Source organism: Sycon ciliatum, chromosome 7 (assembly GCF_964019385.1).
Source record: "Sycon ciliatum chromosome 7, ocSycCili1.1, whole genome shotgun sequence".
NCBI classification, from domain to species: Eukaryota; Metazoa; Porifera; class Calcarea; order Leucosolenida; family Sycettidae; genus Sycon; species Sycon ciliatum.
Genome location: NC_088649.1, coordinates 27414686 through 27440117, shown reverse-complemented (window position 1 = coordinate 27440117; position 25432 = coordinate 27414686). Strand labels below are relative to the sequence as shown.

The 25432-nt window shown below is 46.8% G+C and overlaps 1 protein-coding gene and 1 long non-coding RNA gene across 2 annotated transcripts in view; both read right to left on the bottom strand.

Annotated features, from left to right (window-relative positions):
• Positions 1-680: 680 nt before the first annotated feature.
• Positions 681-15921, bottom strand: LOC135820638 (uncharacterized). Its single transcript, XR_010554152.1, has 3 exons — positions 15852-15921; positions 14263-14577; positions 681-750 (listed from the first exon to the last, which is right to left on the bottom strand). It is a non-coding gene; the product is annotated as an uncharacterized LOC135820638 (long non-coding RNA).
• A 22-nt stretch (positions 15922-15943) lies between these two features.
• The window catches only part of LOC135821764 (uncharacterized), a 49385-nt gene continuing 39896 nt past the window's right edge, over positions 15944-25432 (bottom strand). Inside the window, exons 10-14 of the mRNA XM_065334762.1 lie at positions 19038-19124; positions 18339-18419; positions 17661-17747; positions 16032-16613; positions 15944-15948 (exon numbers count right to left, since the gene is read on the bottom strand). Coding sequence (XP_065190834.1) covers positions 15944-15948; positions 16032-16613; positions 17661-17747; positions 18339-18419; positions 19038-19124 — 842 coding nt within the window. The remainder of the gene's footprint in view (positions 15949-16031; positions 16614-17660; positions 17748-18338; positions 18420-19037; positions 19125-25432) is intronic.

The following is a 25432-nucleotide window of genomic DNA, read 5'->3' as shown; positions in this document are numbered from 1 at the left end:
AAATAGCAGGTTTGGTGATGCACATGTTCTTATTCCTAGCAAGAGCTTGATGAAACGGAATACTTGTTCTGTCGACTTTCACTCAAAATAGAAACTAGAACAAGGCCTGCATAATCAGGGCCAACCGGAACAACTCCAAAGCCTACACACAGTCAGGGGAGGCCATGTTCACACGAAAGGTATACTTTGAGAATTGCATACAATGTAAAGGAAACACTTGAAGTAAACAAATTCAAACAAGCATTTCGGAGACAGCAACTTTAATATGCCAACCAAGAGTACTAACCATGCATTATTACAATAGTGACAAACATGCGAGAGAAATGTGAATGTGAAATGTACATGTAAAAAGAAGCAGAAGTGTTCAGATCGGTAAGGAAATTCACTTCTACCAAAAGTCCATACCCCCAAGGGTGTGCAACTGGTTGTCTGGCGGCTGTAGGCCCACTGCGCGGCGAAATTCCAACATAACGTCATGCCACTGAGGCACAGAGGACAAAACTCTGCATTCCGCGGTGCTCGGATTTTTTGTTTGGCACCAGGGAGTAGTACAAGCGCAACGAGCGTGTTCGTCATTTTTGACGTAATGTTGGAATTCCGCCGCGCGGACCCCATGTACAGAGTTGCAACCTCTTGGGGGTATGGACGCCTGCTTCTGCTTACCCTTCTGGCAATTGTCTCCGGTAAATCCCTTCGGGCAGATGCATTTGCCTTTGTCGTCACACTGACCCTGGTTCAAACACTTGCACACTGCAGCAGCCACCGCATACACGCAACATGGCGTGAAACAGAGAAAATACACGGTTTGGTTACGCAATGAGCAGTGGAGATAGAGAAATTAGACTACACAAAGTTACCAGGCAACTTCTGCTTGCAAGCAAACTGGGGCGTGAACACTGTTGAAGCACTGAAGCCAGCACTCGAAAATAGTACTAGGACAAAAACACATATAACCGTTAGTAGATCTACTCGTAACAGCCATTCATAAACAAATATGATATAATTCGCCTGTGGGGATTTCCCATTTAAAAATTTAAATAATAATAATAATAATAATTAAAAAGCTTCCGTGGAGATCAACATGTAATCAACGCAATAAATAGAGTAAGCTGCGCACTCAGTACAAACACCATAAGCAAAACTTGTTTTCATGTAAATAAAGAAGCTTGTTCCTAAACGTTTTCGTCGCCATCTCATCAGAGGATTACTGGCAAATCAACAAAAGCTCTTAACTCAATATATATACGCACAATGCAAGTAATTATTTAGACCCTAACTAGTGCGATAAAATGAGAGCTGAAGAAACATTACACCATTCAACGATATCAGGTATATATATTGAGTTAAGAGCTTTTGTTGATTTGCCAGTAATCCTCTGATGAGATGGCGACGAAAACGTTTAGGAACAAGCAGCGTGAGTCAGTGTCGCTCTAGTCTCACCGTCCAGGAGCGACACTGACTCACGCTGCTATCTGGTGTTCACGAGGTGTTTATCGCGCTGGAAGCGGAGCGTCTCTGTAAGTTTGTATCCCTGGTGATGTTTGTACCTGGAGAGCACTATATAAGTGGTGCTCTTCAGGCACAATCTTCCTCAGCCTACTCAAGCTCAACTGATGAGGGGTGAATTCCCCGAAACACTGTGTATTGAGCAGGGAGTGGTGCTTTCTTGCAGGTTTGCCGAGTCGAAGGTTCGATGGACTTCTCGTGTGCTCTGGATGGCAGTCGTGAGTCAGTCAAGTGTCAAGTAAAGTCGGCGGAATAGCGCGAGCTCCGGTGTGGGGAGCAAACCCTTTCTTAATAATAATAATAATAATAATAATAATAATTTTAGAATTGCGATCAACAGAACGAGCTGAACCGACATTTCACAAAGGCTTTTATTGTTTTCAAAAACGAGTGGATACGAAGGCAGTGAAGAACATGGAAGAAAGAAAAAATGTGATATGGAAAAAAATGATGAACAAAAAATTTGTACTTCGAACTAGTTTTCGCACAACACTCCTCAGGAAGCTACGTTGTACTAATGAAAAACAATCCAGAAAGATACTAATAAAGAGAAATGGAGTGAGAAGAAACAACACCTATGAAAATGATAATCCTAGCACTAAGAATAATAATAATAATAATAATATCCACGCAAACACACATCCAGTCATAATAAGGCACTTGTCATAAGTATCCGAACGTTTTCGGTCCCTTCTCATCAAGGATTATACAGGGAATGGCTCAAGCTGGAAAGACTAAAACTTATATAGCGTAAAGATAATTAGATAACAACACTCGTGACAAGGTGGAAAATTATCAAGTTTAGCACGACACAAAACTTGAAGGAAAATAATAATAGTGACAACAACATAGTGAGCAAATTAAGTTACATTGTTACCACCTCGACGAGGAGTAACACCAAACAATTGTAGCGACAACACATTTTCTTTCTGTACGCAAAGTTCAGGATCTAACTTACGGATATACAAAGCTTCTAACACAGCCAAATGTAACGCACATCTACCACGTGACAATATTGAGAAAACATTATCACTGTACAACTCACGACAATTGGTACGGGCTGACAGATGTTGCTTGATTGACGAAGTGCGATTCTTAGCTCCATTGGGTGTTGTCTCCTCCAATGTCCCGTCATCTCGCCTCTTCGTGGCATCACCACTATCTGTCTCTTCGCGTTTCCGCGGCCTTCCACGTTTCTTGACACTAACCGTTGGGTGCGCGATACCCGGTGTCCTTTCCGTTACGTCTCCTCCATTGCGGATTTCTATTGAGCTTCTTACTTCAGCTTGTCCGGTGTCCGATATTGAGGTTAGTTTTCGCGGTCTACCACGTTTTCGAATATTGACTGTTGTTGTCACTTCCGTTGTCGTTGTACGTTCGTCCTCATCAGTCCGTATTTTCACTTGGCTTCTCGTCACCCTTTTCGACGCCGAAAGATCCTTTGTCAGTTTCGGTGGTTTACGTGTGGGTCTTGCACCATCTTTTATGCTGTTCTCAGCTGGCCCGTGTCCTACACACGCAGAGGAGGACGGGCATGCAGTCACATCTTCACGGGAAGAGGAAGATCCACCGATGGACTGGACAGCACATTTTGGAGGACGACCACGCCGAGGACGACAATCGCGCGCATCAAGCGGAACACAACTTAACGGCACATGTTGACGATTGTCGTGAGTTGTACAGTGATAATGTTTTCTCAATATTGTCACGTGGTAGATGTGCGTTACATTTGGCTGTGTTAGAAGCTTTGTATATCCGTAAGTTAGATCCTGAACTTTGCGTACAGAAAGAAAATGTGTTGTCGCTACAATTGTTTGGTGTTACTCCTCGTCGAGGTGGTAACAATGTAACTTAATTTGCTCACTATGTTGTTGTCACTATTATTATTTTTCTTCAAGTTTTGTGTCGTGCTAAACTTGATAATTTTCCACCTTGTCACGAGTGTTGTTATCTAATTATCTTTACGCTATATAAGTTTTAGTCTTTCCAGCTTGAGCCATTCCCTGTATAATCCTTGATGAGAAGGGACCGAAAACGTTCGCATACTTATGACAAGTGCCTTATTATGACTGGATGTGTGTTTGCGTGGATATTTGCGACCCATAACTTACCTTCGTTTTAAAGTATTATCCGCCTCCGACCTCTTTTAAAAAATAATAATAATAATAATAATATTAACTGGTTTTGAGGGAAAGAGACAAACGGGAAAAGTCTGAAGAAAAAATTGACCGTCACCACCAGGACTCGAACCAGGGACCCTCGCTTGTAGCCAGCGATGCTCTAACCACTGAGCTATGGTGTAGTCGTCATCCAAGCAGAGACCGTTCAACGTTTTCTTCAGACTTCGTCATAATAATAATAATAATAATAATAATAATAATGGCAGTCGTGAGTCAGTCAAGTGTCAAGTAAATTCGGCGGAATAGCACGAGGACCGGTGTGGGGAGCAAACCTTTCTTACAAATCATCGCCGAAGTGGCAACCACTATTTCGTAATAATAATAATAATAATAATAATAATAATAACTTGTATTGTGGCAACACTGGCCAACACTCAGATGCACTGCTTCTTCACACAGCTGAACAATTCTTCTTTCTTCTCAACGTTTCGGTCACTCTGACCATCTTCAGGAAGATGGTCAGAGTGACCGAAACGTTGAGAAGAAAGAAGAATTGTTCAGCTGTGTGAAGAAGCAGTGCATCTGAGTGTTGGCCAGTGTTGCCACAATACAAGTTGCTATAATGAAGCTGCGTGAAGCGTCGTTCCGAATTTATAATAATAATAATAATTTAAACACACGGCGAGGAGACAATAATTTGATAACCGCAATCAATAAAACTAGCTGAACCGACGTTTGTGTACTTTATTCATGCAATGTAAAAACGGTGGAGACGATGTGCAATAAAACGATGAAAATATGAAGAAATGGTGTAGGGAAAAAATATATGGATTCAAACAAGTTTTCATACAACACTCATCAGGAATCGTCGTTGTACTAAAGGACACTGAAACAAAAATTGAACTATTATAGAAAATCTAAGTTACAGAAATAACACTAAGAGCAACAACAGTGAAATTTACAAGTGTGAATTTTAACAATCAAAGCGAGAAATGAACAAAGGAGAAAGGAAGGAAAGACAACGTGATAACACATAACAGCAGTACATTACACCTAGAACATTAACGGCCAAGCTTGGCCGCACTAAACACGACACGTTACTTGAACAATTTCAACCCAATTATACTATCTTTCTGTACACACAAATTAGGCTTGTACAGACGCTGATAGATAGCTTCCAACACTTTTAACTGTAGTCCATAACCATGACGACCACGGCACAATACAGTGAACGAAGAGTCGGAATACGAATTGCAACAATCAGGACTAGCTAGCAGATGATTGTACACTGAAGACTTGCTACCACGAAACCTACGCACAACACTAACACTCTCACCGGCATTCTCACCATCACTCCCATCACTGCTCTCCGACTCACTGCTCCTTCCGCCGTCCGCTCCATCCTCCGCTTCCTCTGTACTCTCTCTGTCTCGTCCATCCCGCCTGACCGGGTCCATTGAAGTCAACTCGGCCGTCACCCTGCTATCACATCCCTCCTTTCGCCCTTGTCCGCTGAGTGCGTAGCTTCTGTTGTAGTTGGCTGTTGATCGTCTTGGTCTTTCAATTGTGGGCTTGGATGGTGGATTAGTTGTGGTTGCTGTAGATTGCGTTGTTGGTGTTGGTGTGGGAGCTACTGATATGCAAGGTGGGTCTTTTTGAGTCGGCATTTGTAGTGTTAATGCAGCTGTCAGTGTTGCTCGCGGTCTCCCACTGGCAAGCTCCACCGCCGCAAGAACCGATGGTGGAGGATCGGGAGGAGGCAGTGGGACCGGGACCGCAAGCGGCACCACCTCAGCCAAAGCCGCCGGGGGCACTGACGAGGGAACCACCGACGGCCGGAGCAAAGGCGGCGACACAAGCCGACCCGATGAGCCACCACGCCCATTCTCCTCCCCCACCGCCACCAGCGACGGCGGAGCAAGCACAGTCCGTGAGCCAGGGTCCGCGGGTTGTGTAGGCAACGGCTGTGTGGTTATTGGTTGTTTTCTAGGTCGCCCTCGCTTCGGTCTTTGTTGTTGTGCGCAAGGTGGAAGTATGTGACGTGGTGTGTGTTGTTTGATGCGTGCGTTCAGGTGCTGAACAGTCCTACCAACATACCGACTAGCGCATTGTCGGCATTCAAAGTTGTAAATAAGATGACTTAGGTGATGGGCTGGTAGGACATCCTTCCGCACCGTAAACGCACGCATCGTCGTAAAGACGGGCACAAAGTGTACTGCGTAGTATGTTCGACGAACAACAGACTTGACTGCACTACAAACTTTAGTCGACTCCTGCCCTTTCCACGGCAAACATAAATAAACGGGACAACGAGCAGGACCAATCATAGGAGCCTTCGTAGTTTGTTCGACTTTCAACAACTTCTGCAACAAAAACTCAGGGTACCCGTTCTTGACAAAAACTGACCGGAGAAAATCAAGCTCTTCCTGCAGCTTACAGGACGAACAAATACGCTTCGCACGATCTACAAGGTTACGCACTAAGTTTACTTTATATTGAGACGAACAATAAGAGTCATATACAATGTACTGACCAGTAAACGTCGGCTTTCGATAAACGGTGGTCAGAACGTCACTACTCGTTTTTTCCACAAGCACATCTAGAAATGACAATTTGTTGGACTGTTCATGCTCACATGTAAAACGAAGGGCAGGGTGAATACTATTTAACACGTCAAGAAACTCGTTACTACGCTCCTCATTATCAAAATATGTGAAGGAGTCGTCCACGAAACGTACATAAAGGTCAGGCCACAATGAATCATCAATTTTCGACTCACAGTAACCGACAAACACGTTTGCCAATACCGGACCAAGGGGCGAACCCATCGCAACACCATCGACTTGTTTGTACATGACATTGTTGAACGAAAACTCAACACCAGTTGTGACCAGCAACAACAACCGTCTAAACGCACTTTCAGATATCCAAGGAGTGTCAACGTCATCATTACGGTACAAAACATCCATGCAGATGTCGACAGTTTCTTCAATCGGCACATTAGTAAATAAACTGACGACGTCAAACGAACACATGTGTGCGTTGGGTGGTACAGGCTTGTTGCGGAGCTTCTCGACGAAATCAAAACTGTCTTTTACAGTGCGCTTGCAGTAGTGGTCCTGCACTGGTTGTAAGTAAATACACAGCCACTTGGAAATAGAATATTGGGGTGAAGCCGTCATGGAAACGATGGGACGTACTGGACATGTGGGCTTGTGTATTTTTGGTAAGCCATATAGCCTAGGCCGGAGGGTGCCTGTCGGTTTAATGCGATCGAAATCATTTGAGAATATTTCACCGTCGTCTTTCAGTTTCTTTAGGTAAGCTATTAGTTCTTTTTCTACTTTCTCACAACAACAAAGACCGAAGCGAGGGCGACCTAGAAAACAACCAATAACCACACAGCCGTTGCCTACACAACCCGCGGACCCTGGCTCACGGACTGTGCTTGCTCCGCCGTCGCTGGTGGCGGTGGGGGAGGAGAATGGGCGTGGTGGCTCATCGGGTCGGCTTGTGTCGCCGCCTTTGCTCCGGCCGTCGGTGGTTCCCTCGTCAGTGCCCCCGGCGGCTTTGGCTGAGGTGGTGCCGCTTGCGGTCCCGGTCCCACTGCCTCCTCCCGATCCTCCACCATCGGTTCTTGCGGCGGTGGAGCTTGCCAGTGGGAGACCGCGAGCAACACTGACAGCTGCATTAACACTACAAATGCCGACTCAAAAAGACCCACCTTGCATATCAGTAGCTCCCACACCAACACCAACAACGCAATCTACAGCAACCACAACTAATCCACCATCCAAGCCCACAATTGAAAGACCAAGACGATCAACAGCCAACTACAACAGAAGCTACGCACTCAGCGGACAAGGGCGAAAGGAGGGATGTGATAGCAGGGTGGCGGCCGAGTTGACTTCAATGGACCCGGTCAGGCGGGATGGACGAGACAGAGAGAGTACAGAGGAAGCGGAGGATGGAGCGGACGGCGGAAGGAGCAGTGAGTCGGAGAGCAGTGATGGGAGTGATGGTGAGAATGCCGGTGAGAGTGTTAGTGTTGTGCGTAGGTTTCGTGGTAGCAAGTCTTCAGTGTACAATCATCTGCTAGCTAGTCCTGATTGTTGCAATTCGTATTCCGACTCTTCGTTCACTGTATTGTGCCGTGGTCGTCATGGTTATGGACTACAGTTAAAAGTGTTGGAAGCTATCTATCAGCGTCTGTACAAGCCTAATTTGTGTGTACAGAAAGATAGTATAATTGGGTTGAAATTGTTCAAGTAACGTGTCGTGTTTAGTGCGGCCAAGCTTGGCCGTTAATGTTCTAGGTGTAATGTACTGCTGTTATGTGTTATCACGTTGTCTTTCCTTCCTTTCTCCTTTGTTCATTTCTCGCTTTGATTGTTAAAATTCACACTTGTAAATTTCACTGTTGTTGCTCTTAGTGTTATTTCTGTAACTTAGATTTTCTATAATAGTTCAATTTTTGTTTCAGTGTCCTTTAGTACAACGACGATTCCTGATGAGTGTTGTACGAAAACTTGTTTGAATCCATATATTTTTTCCCTACACCATTTCTTCATATTTTCATCGTTTTATTGCACATCGTCTCCACCGTTTTTACATTGCATGAATAAAGTACACAAATGTCGGTTCAGCTAGTTTTATTGATTGCGGTTATCAAATAATAATAATAATAATAATAATAATAATAATGTGGAAGAGAAAAGGACATATGGATACGAGTTAAGAGTAACTCTCCATCACTGTAACATGATACTATATACAGTCAGAAAGTGCAATAACTAGGCACAAAACTGACCGAGTACTGAAACATTCGACGTCCTGACACCTTTCCGTCTTTTCCATAACCTTGAACCTTCCAAGTTGGAAGGCTGTCGGTTAGCGCTACGGAGATGTGTTGAAGCTACGTGTCAGGACGTCGAATGTTTCAGTACTCTGTCAGTTTTGTGCCTAGTTATTGCACTTTCTGACTGTATATAGTATCATGTTACAGTGATGGAGAGTTACTCTTAACTCGTATCCATATGTCCTTTTCTCTTCCACATTTATTTATGGCTCAACATCCGATTGTCAAATAATAATAATAATTTGAAACTCGGATGTTGAGCCATAAATAAATGTAAAATAGAAAAGGACATATGGATACGAGTTTAGAGTAACTCTCCATCACTGTAACATGATACTATATACAGTCAGAAAGTGCAATAACTAGGCACAAAACTGACCGAGTACTGAAACATTCGACGTCCTGACACCTTTCCGTCTTTTCCATAACCTTGAACCTTCCAAGTTGGAAGGCTGTCGGTTAGCGCTACGGAGATGTGTTGAAGCTACGTGTCAGGACGTCGAATGTTTCAGTACTCTGTCAGTTTTGTGCCTAGTTATTGCACTTTCTGACTGTATATAGTATCATGTTACAGTGATGGAGAGTTACTCTTAACTCGTATCCATATGTCCTTTTCTCTTCCACATTTATTTATGGCTCAACATCCGATTGTCAAATAATAATAATAATTTGAAACTCGGATGTTGAGCCATAAATAAATGTAAAATAGAAAAGGACATATGGATACGAGTTTAGAGTAACTCTCCATCACTGTAACATGATACTATATACAGTCAGATATTTATGACCCACCCAAGTTGGGTGGTGTGCTGCTTTGCTGCTTCGAATTGTAGTCAGACCGCTTTGTCAAATATCGTACTGGTCTCGTCATCGTCCAGTAACAATCGACATTCTTTGTTCCGTTGGGACTGTAGCTTTTGCTCGTTTTCGTTGCGCTTGCCTTCCCCTCTTTGGTCTTTTCCATAACCTTGAACCTTCCAAGTTGGAAGGCTGTCGGTTAGCGCTACGGAGATGTGTTAAAGTTAGGTGTCAGGACGTCGAATGTCTCAGTACTCTGTCAGTTTTGTGCCTAGTTATTGCACTTTCTGACTGTATATAGTATCATGTTACAGTGATGGAGAGTTACTCTAAACTCGTATCCATATGTCCTTTTCTATTTTACAATAATAATAATAATAATAATAATAATAATAATAATAACCCCGTTGGGGACAGTTTAGCTTTTTGGAGCTCTGGTTGCTGACCGCCCTTGGGCTTGCAACTCGCTTCAATATTCTTTCAATTTTAGCCTTTTTCTCTCGGTCTCTCTCTCTCTCTCTCACTCTCTCTCTCTCTCTTCATTGTGTAATCCGTATTGTCTTTCCTAGTTCCCAAGTCTGTGTCCTAAGCGTATGCCACCTCGTCGAAAATGGAGCGGTATTGATAACCGAGAAGCCCTGGAGTGCCACTTCAAAGCCATCTGGCCAGATAAGCTCGGATACAGGAAACGGCAGCTTGCTAATTGGACAGAGCGGCGACCAAACGATGCTATAACCGAGCAGTGTCTTGCTGGCCAGATATCCCTTATCAGCCGAAAGTATCTCTCTCTGGTCGAACAAGAAGCCATTGCTCAGCAGCTCGTGGAGCGAGGGGAGCTTCCTAGCGCGTTTCTACAACGTTACCACGCAACGAATCACCAGGGAGAACCGGAGCCCTGCGGGTCCAGCGCTGCTGGCGCTACTGGCACTACGCGCACTGATGACGCCCAGGCGGATCCTCGAGCCGCTGACACTGGTACTGGTGCTGGTGCTGGTGCTGGTGGTGCTGTCAATGATGCACATGTGCCTCCATCCAACTTGGACGGTGAGTCAACTGTCATTGGATCAACGTGTGAACACGTTTCTGCCTTGCATGCTGATGCACTTGGCGCTGCGGACGGTGGATCTGGTGGTGCGTCGTGCACTGCGGAGAGCACTTGCACAAACTGCAGAGCACAGACTAATCGTAGCTTATCTGCTTGCCTAGCTAATGCATGTAGTGCTGGTATTATTGACTCTAATGACAAACAGCTCGTGTGGGCGGTCAAGCATATCTGTGTATGTATCAAGGCTGCTGGGGTGGAAGACACTGGTAGGGTCCTTGGTGGGCTGGTAGCCAGTGTACAGCGTTTGGGTGTCGATGAGAGGCCAAAGCTTGCAGTCCCCAGGAAAATCCCATACCTCCGTCTTTCAGCTACTGTCGCAAAAATCAACTGTGGCATCCGTCAGCTGGTTGCTGCTAGTGAGTTTGACCTGTCCATAGAGTTCTTGAATCATGTTGCGTATGCTGCTGCTGTTCTCACCCTACTGGTTTGTGGTATCCCGCCGGTTCCGGCAGCGCGCATGAGTTCGCCGCAGCCGGAGGTTCCGGGTTGGCAACGCCGGTTACAGCGAAAGGTTGACGCCCTTCGGAAGGATGTCTCTAGACTGACAAGCTACCTGGCATCTGACAACCCGCAAATGTACGAGCGCTACCCTGTGGGAACTCGGCACGCTGCTGCTTCACTTCTAGGAACAAAGAAATTGGAACTTCTGGCCCTTGCGGGTCGAATGCGCAGATACAAAGCTGATATGAAACGAAAGCAGGAGAATCAGTTATTTCGCTACAATGAACGTCAATTCTATCGTAACCTGTGTGCCAAGAAGGATAGTGACCCCGAGAACCGTCCATGTATGTATCAATTGGAGCAGTTCTGGAGAGACATTTGGTCTCACCCTTACCCTGTGCGTCGTCAGGCCTGGATCCAGCGTGAAGGCACGTACGCAGAGGCCATCCATGCCCAGGAATCTGCTGTCATTACTGCTGACCTTATGTCTGCTGCGACCTCCAAGATGCCACACTTGCGTGCTCCTGGTTGTGACCAGATCCCGCCATTCTGGATTAAAAAATTTACTGCTCTCCATCCAGCTCTACTTCGAAATTTCCAGCTGCTTCTGGATGGTGAGCTGGATGCCCCAGCATGGTTTTCACTGGGCCAGACGATCATGATCCCAAAGAAAGGAGACCTAACCCAGCCGCAGAATTGGCGACCAATCACCTGTCTGCCAGCCATGTACAAGCTATTCACCTCCGTGATTGGTGAGTTGATGTGGATCCATATCCAGACCAATGACATTCTGGCCCATGAACAAACTGGCTGTACTCGTAACCGAGGAGGCTGCACTGACCAGCTGCTGATCAATGCTATGATTACCCAGGATGCTAGGCGTCATCACCGCACCTTGGCAATGGCTTGGTTGGATTTTAGGAAAGCGTTCGACAGCCTATCGCAGGAGTGGATAGTCGAAGTCACACGTCTGTACAAATTCCACCCCAAGATCACTTCGCTCTTGTCTGTGCTCTCATCGCAGTGGCGTACCCGGCTGCGCTTGGGAGCTGACATGAGTGAGGCAATACCGATCCGGCGAGGCATTTTCCAAGGTGACTCGTTATCCCCTCTGCTCTTCTGTCTTGGATTGAATCCAATATCAGGTGAACTCAGCAGAAGTGGCTTTGGATATGCGTGCGGACTTCAGCGGACAACAACCGTATCCCACTTATGGTACATGGATGATGTGAAGCTGATGGCCGCAACCATTAAGCAGCTTAACTCAATGATCAACATAGTATCGTGCGTTGGGAAATCCATTGGAATGGAGCTTTCTCCAGCAAAGTGTGCTAAGCTTGTGTGCCCACATGGTGCTGTTGATCCAGATCAGCCAGCAACTGTCACAGTAGATCAAGCCTCCAGCATTGCCTCCTTGGCGGACGGCTCCGTGTATGCCTACCTAGGCATAAGGGAGTGTTTTGGCATGGCGGAACAGTCTGTTAAGGTGGCCACCACCAAAGAGTTCAGGAGGCGATTGCGGCTGGTGACCCACACATCTCTCAACGCCTGCAACCTCTCTCGTGCTATTAACTCTTATGTCATCCCAGTGCTGTCGTATGGCTTGTGTATTGTGCCATGGACGAAGGATGCTATTGCAACCTTCGACAGGAATGTCCGAAGTGCGCTCCGCGCAGTGGGAGCACACCGCCCACGATCTTCCACCATCCGCTTTCACCTGCCGAGATCTGAGGGCGGCCGAGGGATTGTATCGGTTGAGCACCTGCTGGAGAGGAAATACATCCGCCTGTCTAGGTATCTTCAGGCGCACTCTGACCTGCCGCTGATTGCTGCGCTGCATGCTCATCATGAAAATCTTCCGCCTACAAAGTCGATCATCTCCCGGGCGGCCACGGCAATGGAGCACTTCAACATCCTGGACATCGGAGGTGCAACAACTGACGTTGTTAAGTCTGCTATCAGAACCTCCACCCAAGCTTCTCTGCGGCAGAAGCCCCTGCATGGTCGCTATTGGCAGAGGAGTGGCGGTGTATTGGACATGCCTCTCTCATTCAACTTCTTAAAGTCTCCAACATTGCGTCCATCCACTGAGTCATCCGTATTTGCTGCTCAGGATCAGGTGGTTAATACCAGGAACCACCAAAGATCGGTTATTGGCGACACTTCCGTGGTGGACGTGTGCCGTTTGTGTGGAGGTCCGGGAGAGACTGTTGACGATATTCTGGCATGCTGCCCCGTGTTGGCACGGACGGCATACATTACTCGCCATAATCGTCTTGCCGCTATAGTCCACCGGGCACTCTGTCATCGCTACAGACTGGTATCTTCTGCTCCCCCTGGCCACTTGCCACACTACGTCGAGGATAGTGAAGGCCGTAAGTTAATGTGGGAAATGCCAATCCCTACAGATAGGATGGTTGGAGCAAATCGGCCGGATCTTGTGTGGGACGATGGCAAGTCAGTCCAACTTATTGATGTCAGTGTGCCACTAGATCATAGAGTAACACTAAAACATGCTGAAAAAAGAGCGAAGTACTTGCCCCTCGCAGTGGAAATTGGGCAGATTTGGCAGCGAGAGGCAGTGTCCGTAGTGCCCATCATAGTTGGTGCTCTTGGTGGCCTGACGAAGGAAGCGGCTACCTCAATTAAGCAGCTATGTGGAGAAGAGCGGCACCTTCATGAACTGCAGCAGGCTGCTATCCTTGGCTCGATGGCCATTCTAAGATCTGTTTTGGGTGCAGCATAGGGCTCTTCGCTGTCCCTGGTGGGCTTTTTATGCTCTGTTTGTTATTGTATTCGTTTTAGTTTGTAATTGAAACACTGTGGTATTTCTGTGGGTATTCGTATTTGATCTTTCTGTGGGTGCGCATTGGAGGTTGTGCCCAGTGATGAGCTTTGCCGGCCTGAATTTTTCGCCAACTTCTGATGCTCCCCTTTCTGCAATACCTGTTGCCATGATACCTCTGAGCTTTAATGCCTGTGATGGTACATGCGCCTTTCTCCCTTCCTCTCTCTCTACCTTACTTTTTCCATATATTATTCCGTGCTGCTTAACTTTGGCTATGATAAGTCCGGTGAGTTAGTGTAATACCTCCAATTTTTATTTTTATTTTCAATTTGGAGTGGAATAAAGACTCATAATAGGTCAGACTCGGATGTAAAGGCAAGGATTAAAATAGAGAGGACACAAGGTTTACAAGTTATGCGTTTTGTGCCAAACACTAACGACAAGTTTACATAAACCAGAGTGTGCAACTCAGGGTGGTTCCTGTGGGAGCGTAATTCGTGCAGTACGTCATTTCTGACCTCATGGTAAGCCACAGGTACAGTGAAAAGTTGCATAAACAGTCACAGTGGTGCAGGTTGCCGAGTTTTTTAGGCACATGCTATAATTTTATCGTACTGCTTTTAAAAGTTCAAGACATCTCACTTACTGACACAGAGGATTTGGGCTCGGTGATTGCTTGTGGTGTTCACAAACCTCTGTTTTCCCTCGCTAAACGTTACGGTTCTGAAAAGGGAGTTGCCGTTCACCACGATTGGTTTGACGTGGTAAGATGCTTGCCGAATAGCCAATCTCTCTAGGAAGCTCTCTCTTAAAACATGGCCATGTGCTTGCAGCCAGGCCCCGGTTATGAGGTGAAGTCCGTACTGCTCACATGCCTCCTCTGCGAATTGCTCAGTGACGTTGGGCCTCAGCGCTGGCGTTGCTGTGGTGTATACTGAGGAGTTGGCGTGAAGCCACTTGGCTGCAAAACAAGGGCACATACAGTAGGCAATAGGGAATACAGTCGTCCCTCTCTAATCCGGTACTTGTTTATCCAGCACCCTTGCAAACCAGCACACTTTCTGGCAAAACGGATTCTTTCAGTTCTTTTTCTACCCTTTAATCCGGCACTTGAATTCCGCCTCCAGCAGCGATTTTCTGCAACAAATCACTCAAACTGAACATAATTTGATTTTCTAATCCAGCAGTTGTACATCGCATACTGTCAGGGACCATTGTAACATACACAACACATGTAACATACATTTGGGAATAAATATCCTATGCTAGTACATAAGATATTCCCAAGTGTATGTTATAGACATGCATTCCATGATTCCACAAAGTACTTGGTTTGACACAGAAGATCCCTATGTTTTGATATACGACACAAACATGTATGGTAACATGTGGGCCGGGTGGTAGGGCAGGATTTGATAATCCACTCGCGGCACCCTTGTTTATCCAGCAGAAAATTCCATTGCAAAAGGTGCCGGATTAGAGAGGAACGACTGTATGTATAACAAATGCAATGACAACAGTGAGCATTCCCAGATGGCTTAGAGTACTCAACACCACCAGGATGGAGCGATCCAACAAAGGACTGCCTTAGCTCCACTTTGTGCATGAAACGAAGCATTACAACAATTATTTAACCGATTCTCTCTGGTCTCTTCTGCCTTTTTGACAAAAGTCACGAAATAAATCTAAATAACGGGTGCCCACAATCTAGTCATGCTCAATAAAACCCGGTCTAACGGAAAGGTCAATGCTACCATTTCACCCCTATTCTGAGACAGGTTCAGGTGTCGGCCTATATTTGCAGGCATGGGGCTGGGTGGACTTCATTGAGCAGCACCGTGCCATAGTTGGGAATCACCCAGAGGTTATACCAAGAGTACATAACCCCCCAGAGCGTGCAACTTCCACATACCCTGCTCTCCCGACAGACTTTCAAGTTGACGTCATTAATTATGGGGCTGGGGAGACTTCATTGAGCAGAACCATGCCATAGTTGCGGATTATTCGGTGGTCAAACGAAGGGAGTAGTATGATGCCGGGTTACATAAGCATATGACAGAAGTGTTTTGATTGCTTCCGTGTGTGTGGGTCTGAATCTGGCTATACCGATCAGTTTCCAATTGAACTCAGAAACTTCGGTTGTAAAAATCTTGCCGTGCCTACCCTATCCATTCGTCCCTGGCTACTCAACATTTTTCTCTCACTCGTTCATATGATCACAATGCAACAGCCTACCTTCGCAGATGACATCATGATGGCTTGCTCCGTTACTATCAAGTAACTCTTCTCTTAACTGGTTCTTGCGCTGCTGGTACATGATATTTTGGTCATCCTCCTCGAGCGATGCCGATATTGAGACAGAGTTGCTGTCACCGCTCGCCATCATCTTGACATCAAGATGGCTTGCTCCACTACCATCATCATGTAACTCTTCTCTCAACTTGTTCTTAACTTGTCCTTGCCCTGACGATAGGGAGATAGGGTTGCTGTCACCGCTCGCCATCATCTTGACATCAAGATGGCTTGCTCCACTACCATCATCATGTAACTCTTCTCTCAACTTGTTCTTAACTTGTCCTTGGCCTGACGATAGGGAGATAGGGTTGCTGTCACCGCTCGCCATCATCTCAAAATCAAGATGGCTTGCTCCACTACTATCATGTAACTCTTCTCTTAAGTTGTTCTTGCCCTCCTTGTAAATGACATGCTTGCCATCCCTCAAGAAAGATGTCCATATTGTGATAGGGTTGTTGAAATTGCTTGCCATCATCTTGTTGAGCAATGCTTCCATGCAGTCCCGCACGCCCAGAGACAGGGTTGTGAAGGCATTATAGTCTACCACGTCGTATCCTCTTCTCTTGCACATCTGTCGGGCATGCGTCAAGTTCGTCTTCTTCTGGCAGCTGTCACCGTCGAGGTGTGGATGACACGGCAAGCCAGCGAGAGCCATCCAGGTGTACATTGCCTTATCTGTACCCAGGCACTTTGTCTTGAAACCTTAACATAACACAGTGCACATGCAAGACACGGTCAGGTGAAGTAGAACACAACTGGACCACAGCCTAACAAGACGTACACTTGCTCAGTAGGGATACCGCAGTCCATTTCAGAATTTGTTTACTAAAATGATCCCAAATATCATCGGATCATCACAGCTATACAGTAAAACCTGGTGTAAGCGACCTCTGGGTTTAGCGACCACCTGCTCTTAACACGGACCATTTTTTCCATGGACTGACAGTTCTACACAGACACTGTGGGACCTGGTTATAAAGACCACCTGGCTTTAACGACCGCTTTTGCTTGCACCTTGGAGTGGTCGCTGAAACCAAGTTTTACGGTAGTTCTGGTGATGGGAGTCATTTTTTTATCAGACTTTTCCGCCCTCAACTTTCCTCAAACTTCCGAACAAAACACCTACGTCAGGCGCTATTTGCTTTGTTCCTTGCCCTAAACTGTTACAGTACATGTCGGTTATAGTGCGGTCGTGTACAAGAATATGCTGCCTACAAGAATGAACTCTAATATCTTCATAATCGAACTCGCATTGGTTCGTAATGCTGCAAGTGCACCTGACGTGGCCAGGTATCTTGTTGCAGAGCCACATGGACAGACCTATGGGACTATGAACAGCCGCACGTACAAACGCACTACGAATGCATGTCCAATGATCTTCCCCGCCTGCAGGTCCATGGAGATAGCTGTCCTGTTGTATGGTGCCCGTGGGCCTTGTAAACTCGGACACTGGCGTGTACATATTGCGGACGGAGAATGCCACAAATGTAAAGACCCACCAAGCGCAGCTCACAGCCAACAGCAGCCGCGCTTTCGACTACAGTAAATCGCCCAATATTCGCGTCACTAAATTTTCGCGATTTCTTAGAACCAACAAGTTTGCGAAGGCAAAAGGTCGCGAAGCACAGTGGACACCTACATACACCCACTGTTGAAGCTTGATTTCACGATGGTTAATATTTGCGTCATTTTCCAGTATTCCAGAAACATGAACAAAACACGGGTCTACTTCATACGACATATACTTACTGTTCTGACACTGATCTCCATGGAAACGTTTCCGGCAGATGCAGGTGCCATCTTCGGTGCACTGGCCGTCATTCAAGCATTTGCATGCTGCAGCAGGGATTGGGAATATTCACGCATTTCCAAAGCACACAAAAAGGAATAGAATAACGGACTGTCGAGAAATTGTTCACATGTCCTTGCCCATCATCATGGACGCCTCAAACCAGCTTTTTTAACCACTTACGAGGGTGTCCAACTCCCCATATCAATATTTTTGCCGAAGGGGTAGGGGTGCAGCATTGACTTCCGTGCACGCTGCTTTGCACACTTCACACTTTACACTTCAAGTGCAGAGATGTATTAATTTGTAGCTTCTTCTTTTCTTATTTTTTAGATCAGTTTTTCTACAAGGCAACACAATATTTTAGCTTCTTCGCCCCTTTTCGTGTATTCTAGTTGCAGTGTTCAGATTAGCCAGAATTCTTGTAGCCGACATATGCTCTCCCAATCAGTTTAAAATTATTACATCCCGGCTACAAACTAAGCATATGTTGCAGAATAGGTTCAGAGAAGCCCGCATGAGGACTCTGGAGTTGTTTTCTTGTCTTCAAAATACAACATTCAAGCATGCGTGAGAGCATAGGTCATACATTCTCTGACATGCCTACATACATTACAGCAGCTTTCTTCAGCCCTTACCTTCTGTGCAGTTAGGTCCATCTAGTCTGGTCGTACATTCGCATAATTTGTTCTTTTTCACCCAGGGATGTGTACACACAACTGCATCACACATCGCAAGGAAGGGGAAGAAGAGGAAGAGAGTAAATCAGCCAGACACGAAGTCAGACAGACTAAAGTTGCATTTGGTTGGGCAATTCCAGAATGATATTGACCACCCGTGATTCTGGATTGTTAATGATAGCTAGCATGCCGTCCTACCGGTAAGACCACGGGTCCTACCGGTAGAACCCAAGAAATCGCGCTGCAAAAGTGCTGTCGCTTGAGAATTTTGTTGAAACAATGGGTGAGATGAGGTTCTTGTAGTACAAAGTAATGGCGCAAAAGGCAAGACTACATCCAGGGCATTGCATATGTGCAATTTTATCAATTTTCAAAATGGGCGCCCATGTTCCTGTCGAAGCGCTTGCTACTGCGTCCAAAGTGAATTTCGACCATGGCATATTGATTGCCATGGCAGTGGAATGCAAAATTCCACACTCTGTTTCCATGGCTACCATGGACTGTTGACATAGAATTTCTTATTATGCCTCGTACGATCATGTCCAAAAAGCGTGGACTCCTTCATTAGCGAGTCAAAGTACTTGTCAGTGCATGATTAAAAAATCCCGAGGGAACTGAAAAAGAATACTTGAAGAAAACTAAATCTCTTCTACTTACCGAGTTGGCACTTGTCTCCGGTGAATCCTTTCGGGCAGCTGCATTCACCTTTGTTCTCACACTGACCCTGATTCAAGCACTTGCATGCTGCAACGCCCATCAATAAACGCATGCACGGAGTGGCATAGAAAAATGCACGGGGTGTTACTCTATGCTTAGTGGAAATCGAGACATTTATCATTTAGTCTTGTCTCCGCTGACCTGGTGAGAAGGCAGAAATGCCTGTTCACTTGGTGAAGTAAAATAAAAATAAACAACAACCACAACAACAACAACAACAACAACAACGAATTCTTCATTTCACAGAGCAAGCTGTCCGTGGCCAATGCGGATGAGCAAACTCCAGCCATCAACACCACCCCTGACATCCTCAGTCCCCTTCAAGAAATCTCGACTTCCCAAGCTGAGGTCGAAAAACTCCTCCGCGGAGTTGATACCAACAAAAGCCCCGGGCTCGACTCTATTCCAAACCGCCTACTCAAAGAAGCGGCTAAGGAACTTGCACCGTCGTTATCGTACCTCTTTAATTAATATAATATATTAAAGACGATATTATCGATATTATCGTTCCAAACCGGAGAAATCCCACAGGAGTGGAAAGATGCCACCATTACTCCAGTACTCAAGCCTGGTGACCCAACCCAACCAACAAATTATAGACCCATCTCTCTCTTGAGCACTACATCAAAAATCCAAGAAAAAAATTGCACGTCAACTCCCCTACAAGCACATCACACCCCACCTGCCCAACCAGCAGTCCGGATTCCGCGAGAAAGACGGCACTGAGCAGCAGATCGCCCGTCTCGTCCATACCCTCTCCACTGCGAGAGACGACGGGAAACACGTCAATGCCTGCTTTTTTGATCTAAGCAAGGCCTTCGATCGTGTGTGGCATGCCGGCCTTCCAGCAAAACTCTCCCACTATGGTGTCCAGGGCAACGCCCTGAAGTGGTTCCGACGGTACCTGTTGGGGCGTGGGCAGAGGGTCCAGGTGGATGGCGACCTATCGCCTTTCCTCGAGATCCCTGTCGGCGTCCCTCAGGGATTTATTCTTGAGCCGCTTCTATTCCTTGTCTACAACATAGACCTTCCACACGCAAGTGAGAATCCCGGCACCACCTGTAGCCAATTTGCAGATGACACCGCTCTGATTTCCAAAGCGAGAACTCTTCAAGACTGCACCCGAAACTACAGAGTGTCACAGCAGCTGGAGACTGGCTTCAAAGATGGCACCTGCTGGTTAACACAAAGAAAACAGTCATCCTCCCGTTCTACCACAATAACCGCCCCCCTGAACAGCTACCCCAGATCACCCTCAGGAATATTCTGCTTACCGTAGCACAAAAACACAAACACCTCGGAATAATCTTTAAGCATGACCTCCGTTGGACGGAGCATGTTGAATACATAGTCAAAAAATCACTCAAGTCTTTCAATATTCTTTTTAGACTAAGGTCTACACTCACCAGTGATTCTTTATCTCACATCTATCAGACATACATACTACCTATATTCTCATATGCGAGCAATGCTCTCACACCGTGGTCACACACTTCCCTTGACAGGCTAGAACGACTCCAGCGGAAAGCCGCCAGAATATGTCTCCACCTTCCCCTCTACACACACTTAGAACACTCCCACCTTTTGCGTCTCATCAAATGGCCAACATTATTTTCACACTTTTAAGTTAAACATATTCTTTTCGACTCTCTCGTACACACCACAACAACAACAATAGAACTGCAGGGTCGCAGCAACAGCTGCTCCAATTCTTGCACCGCATGTGTATTAATATTACTATGCCACAGGCACACAGCATTTAAACATAATCATGGCAGCCTGGTACACATCACTTTAGCATAACAAAAGGAAAACAACGCAAGACAGCAAGCGATCCAAGCCATGGGACAATGGATACATGAACTTCCGATCGAAATGCGTTCACCACGGCCTAGTGCACTGATTAATGGGAATTGCCGCCAGCGACAATGGTGGAGATGCTGAATAACCCCAAATGGGCCAGTCTAAAAAAAAAAGCCAATGTGCTACCTTAATACAGAATTATCTGAAATTGGCCCACACACGGAAACATGCTCGCCACATACACGCACTACTGCTTACTCAGCCAATAAATCCATATGCACATACATATCTAGCAATGGCTATCCAATTGGGTGGGCGGGTGGGATTCGCAACTGTACAGCAGCAGTGCAAGAACAAAAAGAACACTGTCTTCAGACCAGCATGCACCTTCATGTGCATGCTGCAACTCCGCACTGTGCAGCCAGTGCGTACCACACTCCCAGCACAGTCCGTGAACTCTGGACTGTGCACTCGCGTTTCGAAAAGAACAGCATTTCTTGTTTACTTCGTTGCTCTCATCCAACAAGAAATGAGACATTTCTTTTCGACTCTCTCGTACACACCACAACAACAACAATAGAACTGCAGGGTCGCAGCAACAGCTGCTCCAAGAAGCACAAAGCATAGCTGGCGGCATATAGACTGCCAAGCAGCGAGACATGCGTTCTGGCTGTTGACTTGACTTGCCTGTAGCACACAGTCGGAGAACAGCATGATCACTTCTGCGCCACTGACTGCCTCCTCCCCCTTAGCTCGATTGCTTGTAGCGTCCGCGCTCGGCTGGCTCTGCCGCAGCACCTTGAGTCATAATTGTAAGCCTGTAGCTTTCACCCTTATCATGCCTGCTGCTCGGGTTAACACCTGTAGTGTCCATGTATGCCTGTAGCACAACTCCGTGCATGACCGTATGCACCACTCGCAACATACACACCACACAGAAACAATGCAAACGGACGCTTAATGTCACATGTAACCATCGACAAAATATTAAATTCAATGTGTGGCCACCCAGACCACGGTGACGAACATGAAAACGAATACAACGATACTTCAACATTGCCTGTCATCATAGCTGTAGTGACATCCTCGGCAAGTGCTCCAATCGCTCTTCTACACCTCTCTCATAACAACGATTACAAAGCGCCTGGAGGCCGCTCGCCCGTGCAACATTACGTGCGTACCTATGGTGTTCTCTAAATTCTGGCTAGCACACTTAACTCATGGACTCACCTCTTTGCGAAGCTAGTGCTCTGGGTGCAACTTCTAGTTGATACATCTGTACGTGTTAACCGGGGAGCTTATAGCTGTATGTGTGCCTATAGCACTTGCCCTACCGCACCTGTAGCATGGAGGCAAACTTCCGCAAGCTCTCATTTCATGCACCGTCAGACATACTCAGGCTCTCCCGCATACAAACACGCGCCAGGTATGCTGTCAGCAATCACAGCCACTAACTGCGCACAATTTCAAAGCAATGATCTCGGACTTCGGCATGCCGTAACCAAACAAATTCCATGGGCATGACCCCTGCAAGAATGTATTCTCATCCTTTGGCAACCACACGCACTCTTTCACAAATCCGTACCACGCAGCTCCGTCATGCAATTTTGGCCACCATGGGGCTGACCGCCACTCTGGTACAACAAGAGTGCCATGGGTTCTGCATGCTAGCAGCATATCGATTGTACGTGAAATAAGGTAGATAGGGGGAACCATCCACACCCTTTCAATGGACCAATCCACTGTGAACGCATCAATCGCAAAGCACTCTGGGTTCCACCACCGGGAGCAGTACTTACTGAGCTGCTTAGTCTTAAAACTGGCAAAACAATCTAGGCTGTAGGGGCCCCATCTCCCCTCCATTTCGCGGAATAATGCAGGGTTCAATTGCCAATCGTCTTGGTCAACAACCTTCGAATAATAATCAGCCAGCTCGTTCTCTTCCCGAGGTACCCATTCTGCCCTAATCCTCACGCTAAAACGCCTGCACAATTTGTGTATTGCCATAGCTTCCTCTTGCAAATGCTCTTTGCGGCTACCGTTTTCGATAATGTGTGCCGCTGCCTGGTTGTCTGTGCGATGTATGCAAGCCTTCCCAGCAATCTTTGGTGCCAATGACTCCAGAACAAGCTTAACAGCCCTAAGCTCACGCCAAGTAGAACTTAGTCTCTTTTCTTTGATTTCACCTGGCCATTCACCCTTCGCAACATGCACACCCAACCTCCCCTCCATGAAACCTCCCCAGCCAGTGTCGCTGGCATCTGACCAACAGATAACTACAACACGTGGGTCCTTCTTCCAGAAAGGCTGGCCATGCAATTTGTCAAAAGATTCTTTCCAGAACTTCAGGTCATCAATTGCCTCCTTTGACCAAACTGTTTGAGCTGCCCATGACTTCCTCAATAGGATCATGTGGTAGAATGCTCTAGTCCTCAGCCTGCAAATCTGGCCCAGGGCCAGCGACATGGACATTATCATTCCAGTCATCCTTGCTACCAGCTTAGCTGATGGTTGCCTGCTACCTGACATTGTGCTGAGCATCGACTTAAGCTTTTTAACACGCTTTTCGGAGGCTCGGATGGCTCCAACGCGTAGGTCAACCACCATACCCAACATCTCTACAACCTGAGAGGGCTCCCAACGGCATTTCTTTTCATTAGCTACAAATCCTGCGTTTTGGAGATCTTTCTTCATTTGATTTGCTACCTTGTGAGCACCTGCTTTGGAAGCATGTCCTCCCGACCCATCGTCCATGTACAGTTGGCAACGTATACCCATTGCCCTCCAACGACGCACTAGCACCCTGGTTACCTTTGTAAAAATGTAAGGGGCGGTTGACAAACCAAACGGCAAGACGCAAAACGTATAGTATGCTGCTTTTCCCTGGGGGGTTACCCAACTGAAACCAAGATACCTCCAGTGGCTTTCTGCTATAGCAATGTGGTGGTAGCCACTCTTCAAGTCGAATGTAACCAAGAAATCGTTCTTCTCATATACATCTGCCACCACCTTCAAATCTTCCAGTTTGAACTTGAATTTAGCCAGGTGTTTGTTGAGGTACCTTAGGTCCAGAATAAGCCTCAGCTTCTTCCCATTATCCACCACTCCCAACGGGCTACACACTGACACTTGGTCTCTGTTAACCTCTTTAATACAACCGCGAGAACGCATATCTGAAATGGCCTCCCCGACAAAATCTGGAAACTCATGTGTACTTTTGTGGTTGTCTGACCACCTGGGCCTTGGCAATCTAACAAACGGCAGCGTGTATCCATTATTGATTACTTCAAGTACTAACTTTGGTGCTCCGATTTCTTCCCAGAACTGCACGTTTTTCTTTAGACTGCCAATGACCACCCTGTCCCGGTCCCCTCCGAACTCCCCATCCACGCTATGCAACATAGAATAGGTTTCAGCATCTAATTCATTGCTTTGAAATGACATATCATAGTCGTCAGCTGCACAGGGTTCAGGCATTTCGCGGCTGGCTAGCTGCTTGCCGGCGGGGACACACGCGAATGTAGTGGCCTGTTTCGCCGCAATGGTGGCATGCAAGTTTGCATTGTGGGCACCCCACCCCTTGGCCGACTGGGACGCAGTGCGGGGGAGAAAGGGCTGCTTGGCTTTTGGCGCAGGGGGGGATTGGATGGCTGCCATTAGCCTTTTCCTTTTCTGCGGGCACCCGACAATCCCCAGCATCTCGCCACCCTCTGCAAACGTTTTGGCTGCCTCGTGCCCGTGTGCATCTGCAATGACCAGCCACTCTTGCCTATCCCGCAACAAGTTCTCACCTTGCTTGGTGGCTCGCCTTGCCCTGTCCACCTTCCTCTTCCCTAGAGCAGCACGCACTTCGCCGAGCTCTTCCAGCACAGCAGCGTTTGTCTCGTACTGTCTCTCGTACGAGGGGTTCTTCCACCACCTCGACGAGGTTGACTGGGGACACGCGGAACGACTTCTCGAGTTTTTGGCCTTTTTTGATTTTTTGCGACGACGGCGAGACTCGGGAGATGACGATGAAGACGGGGATGACGACGGAGACGAACAGGGGGAAGATGAGGATGATGATGAGGATGATGCCGACGACGATGGGGACCGACGACGACGGCGGCTTGACCGTTCCTTGGCCAGCGCCGATTCTAGGGCGCCGATCCTCAACTGCTGCTCCTGCAGTTGGGCGTTCGGTTCGGCTCCACTGTCGGAGCTGCTTACTTCAGGTCTGCTTGCTGAGGCAGGCAAACTACCTCCCCTGGAGGACCTGCTCCGGCCTCTTGGGGTGGAGGATCGTCCACGTCCAGGCATGATCAGACAGATTACACTAAAGAAACGAAGAGAAAAGCACACGCAGCGAAAATTCGCAACTGTACAGCAGCAGTGCAAGAACAAAAAGAACACTGTCTTCAGACCAGCATGCACCTTCATGTGCATGCTGCAACTCCGCACTGTGCAGCCAGTGCGTACCACACTCCCAGCACAGTCCGTGAACTCTGGACTGTGCACTCGCGTTTCGAAAAGAACAGCATTTCTTGTTTACT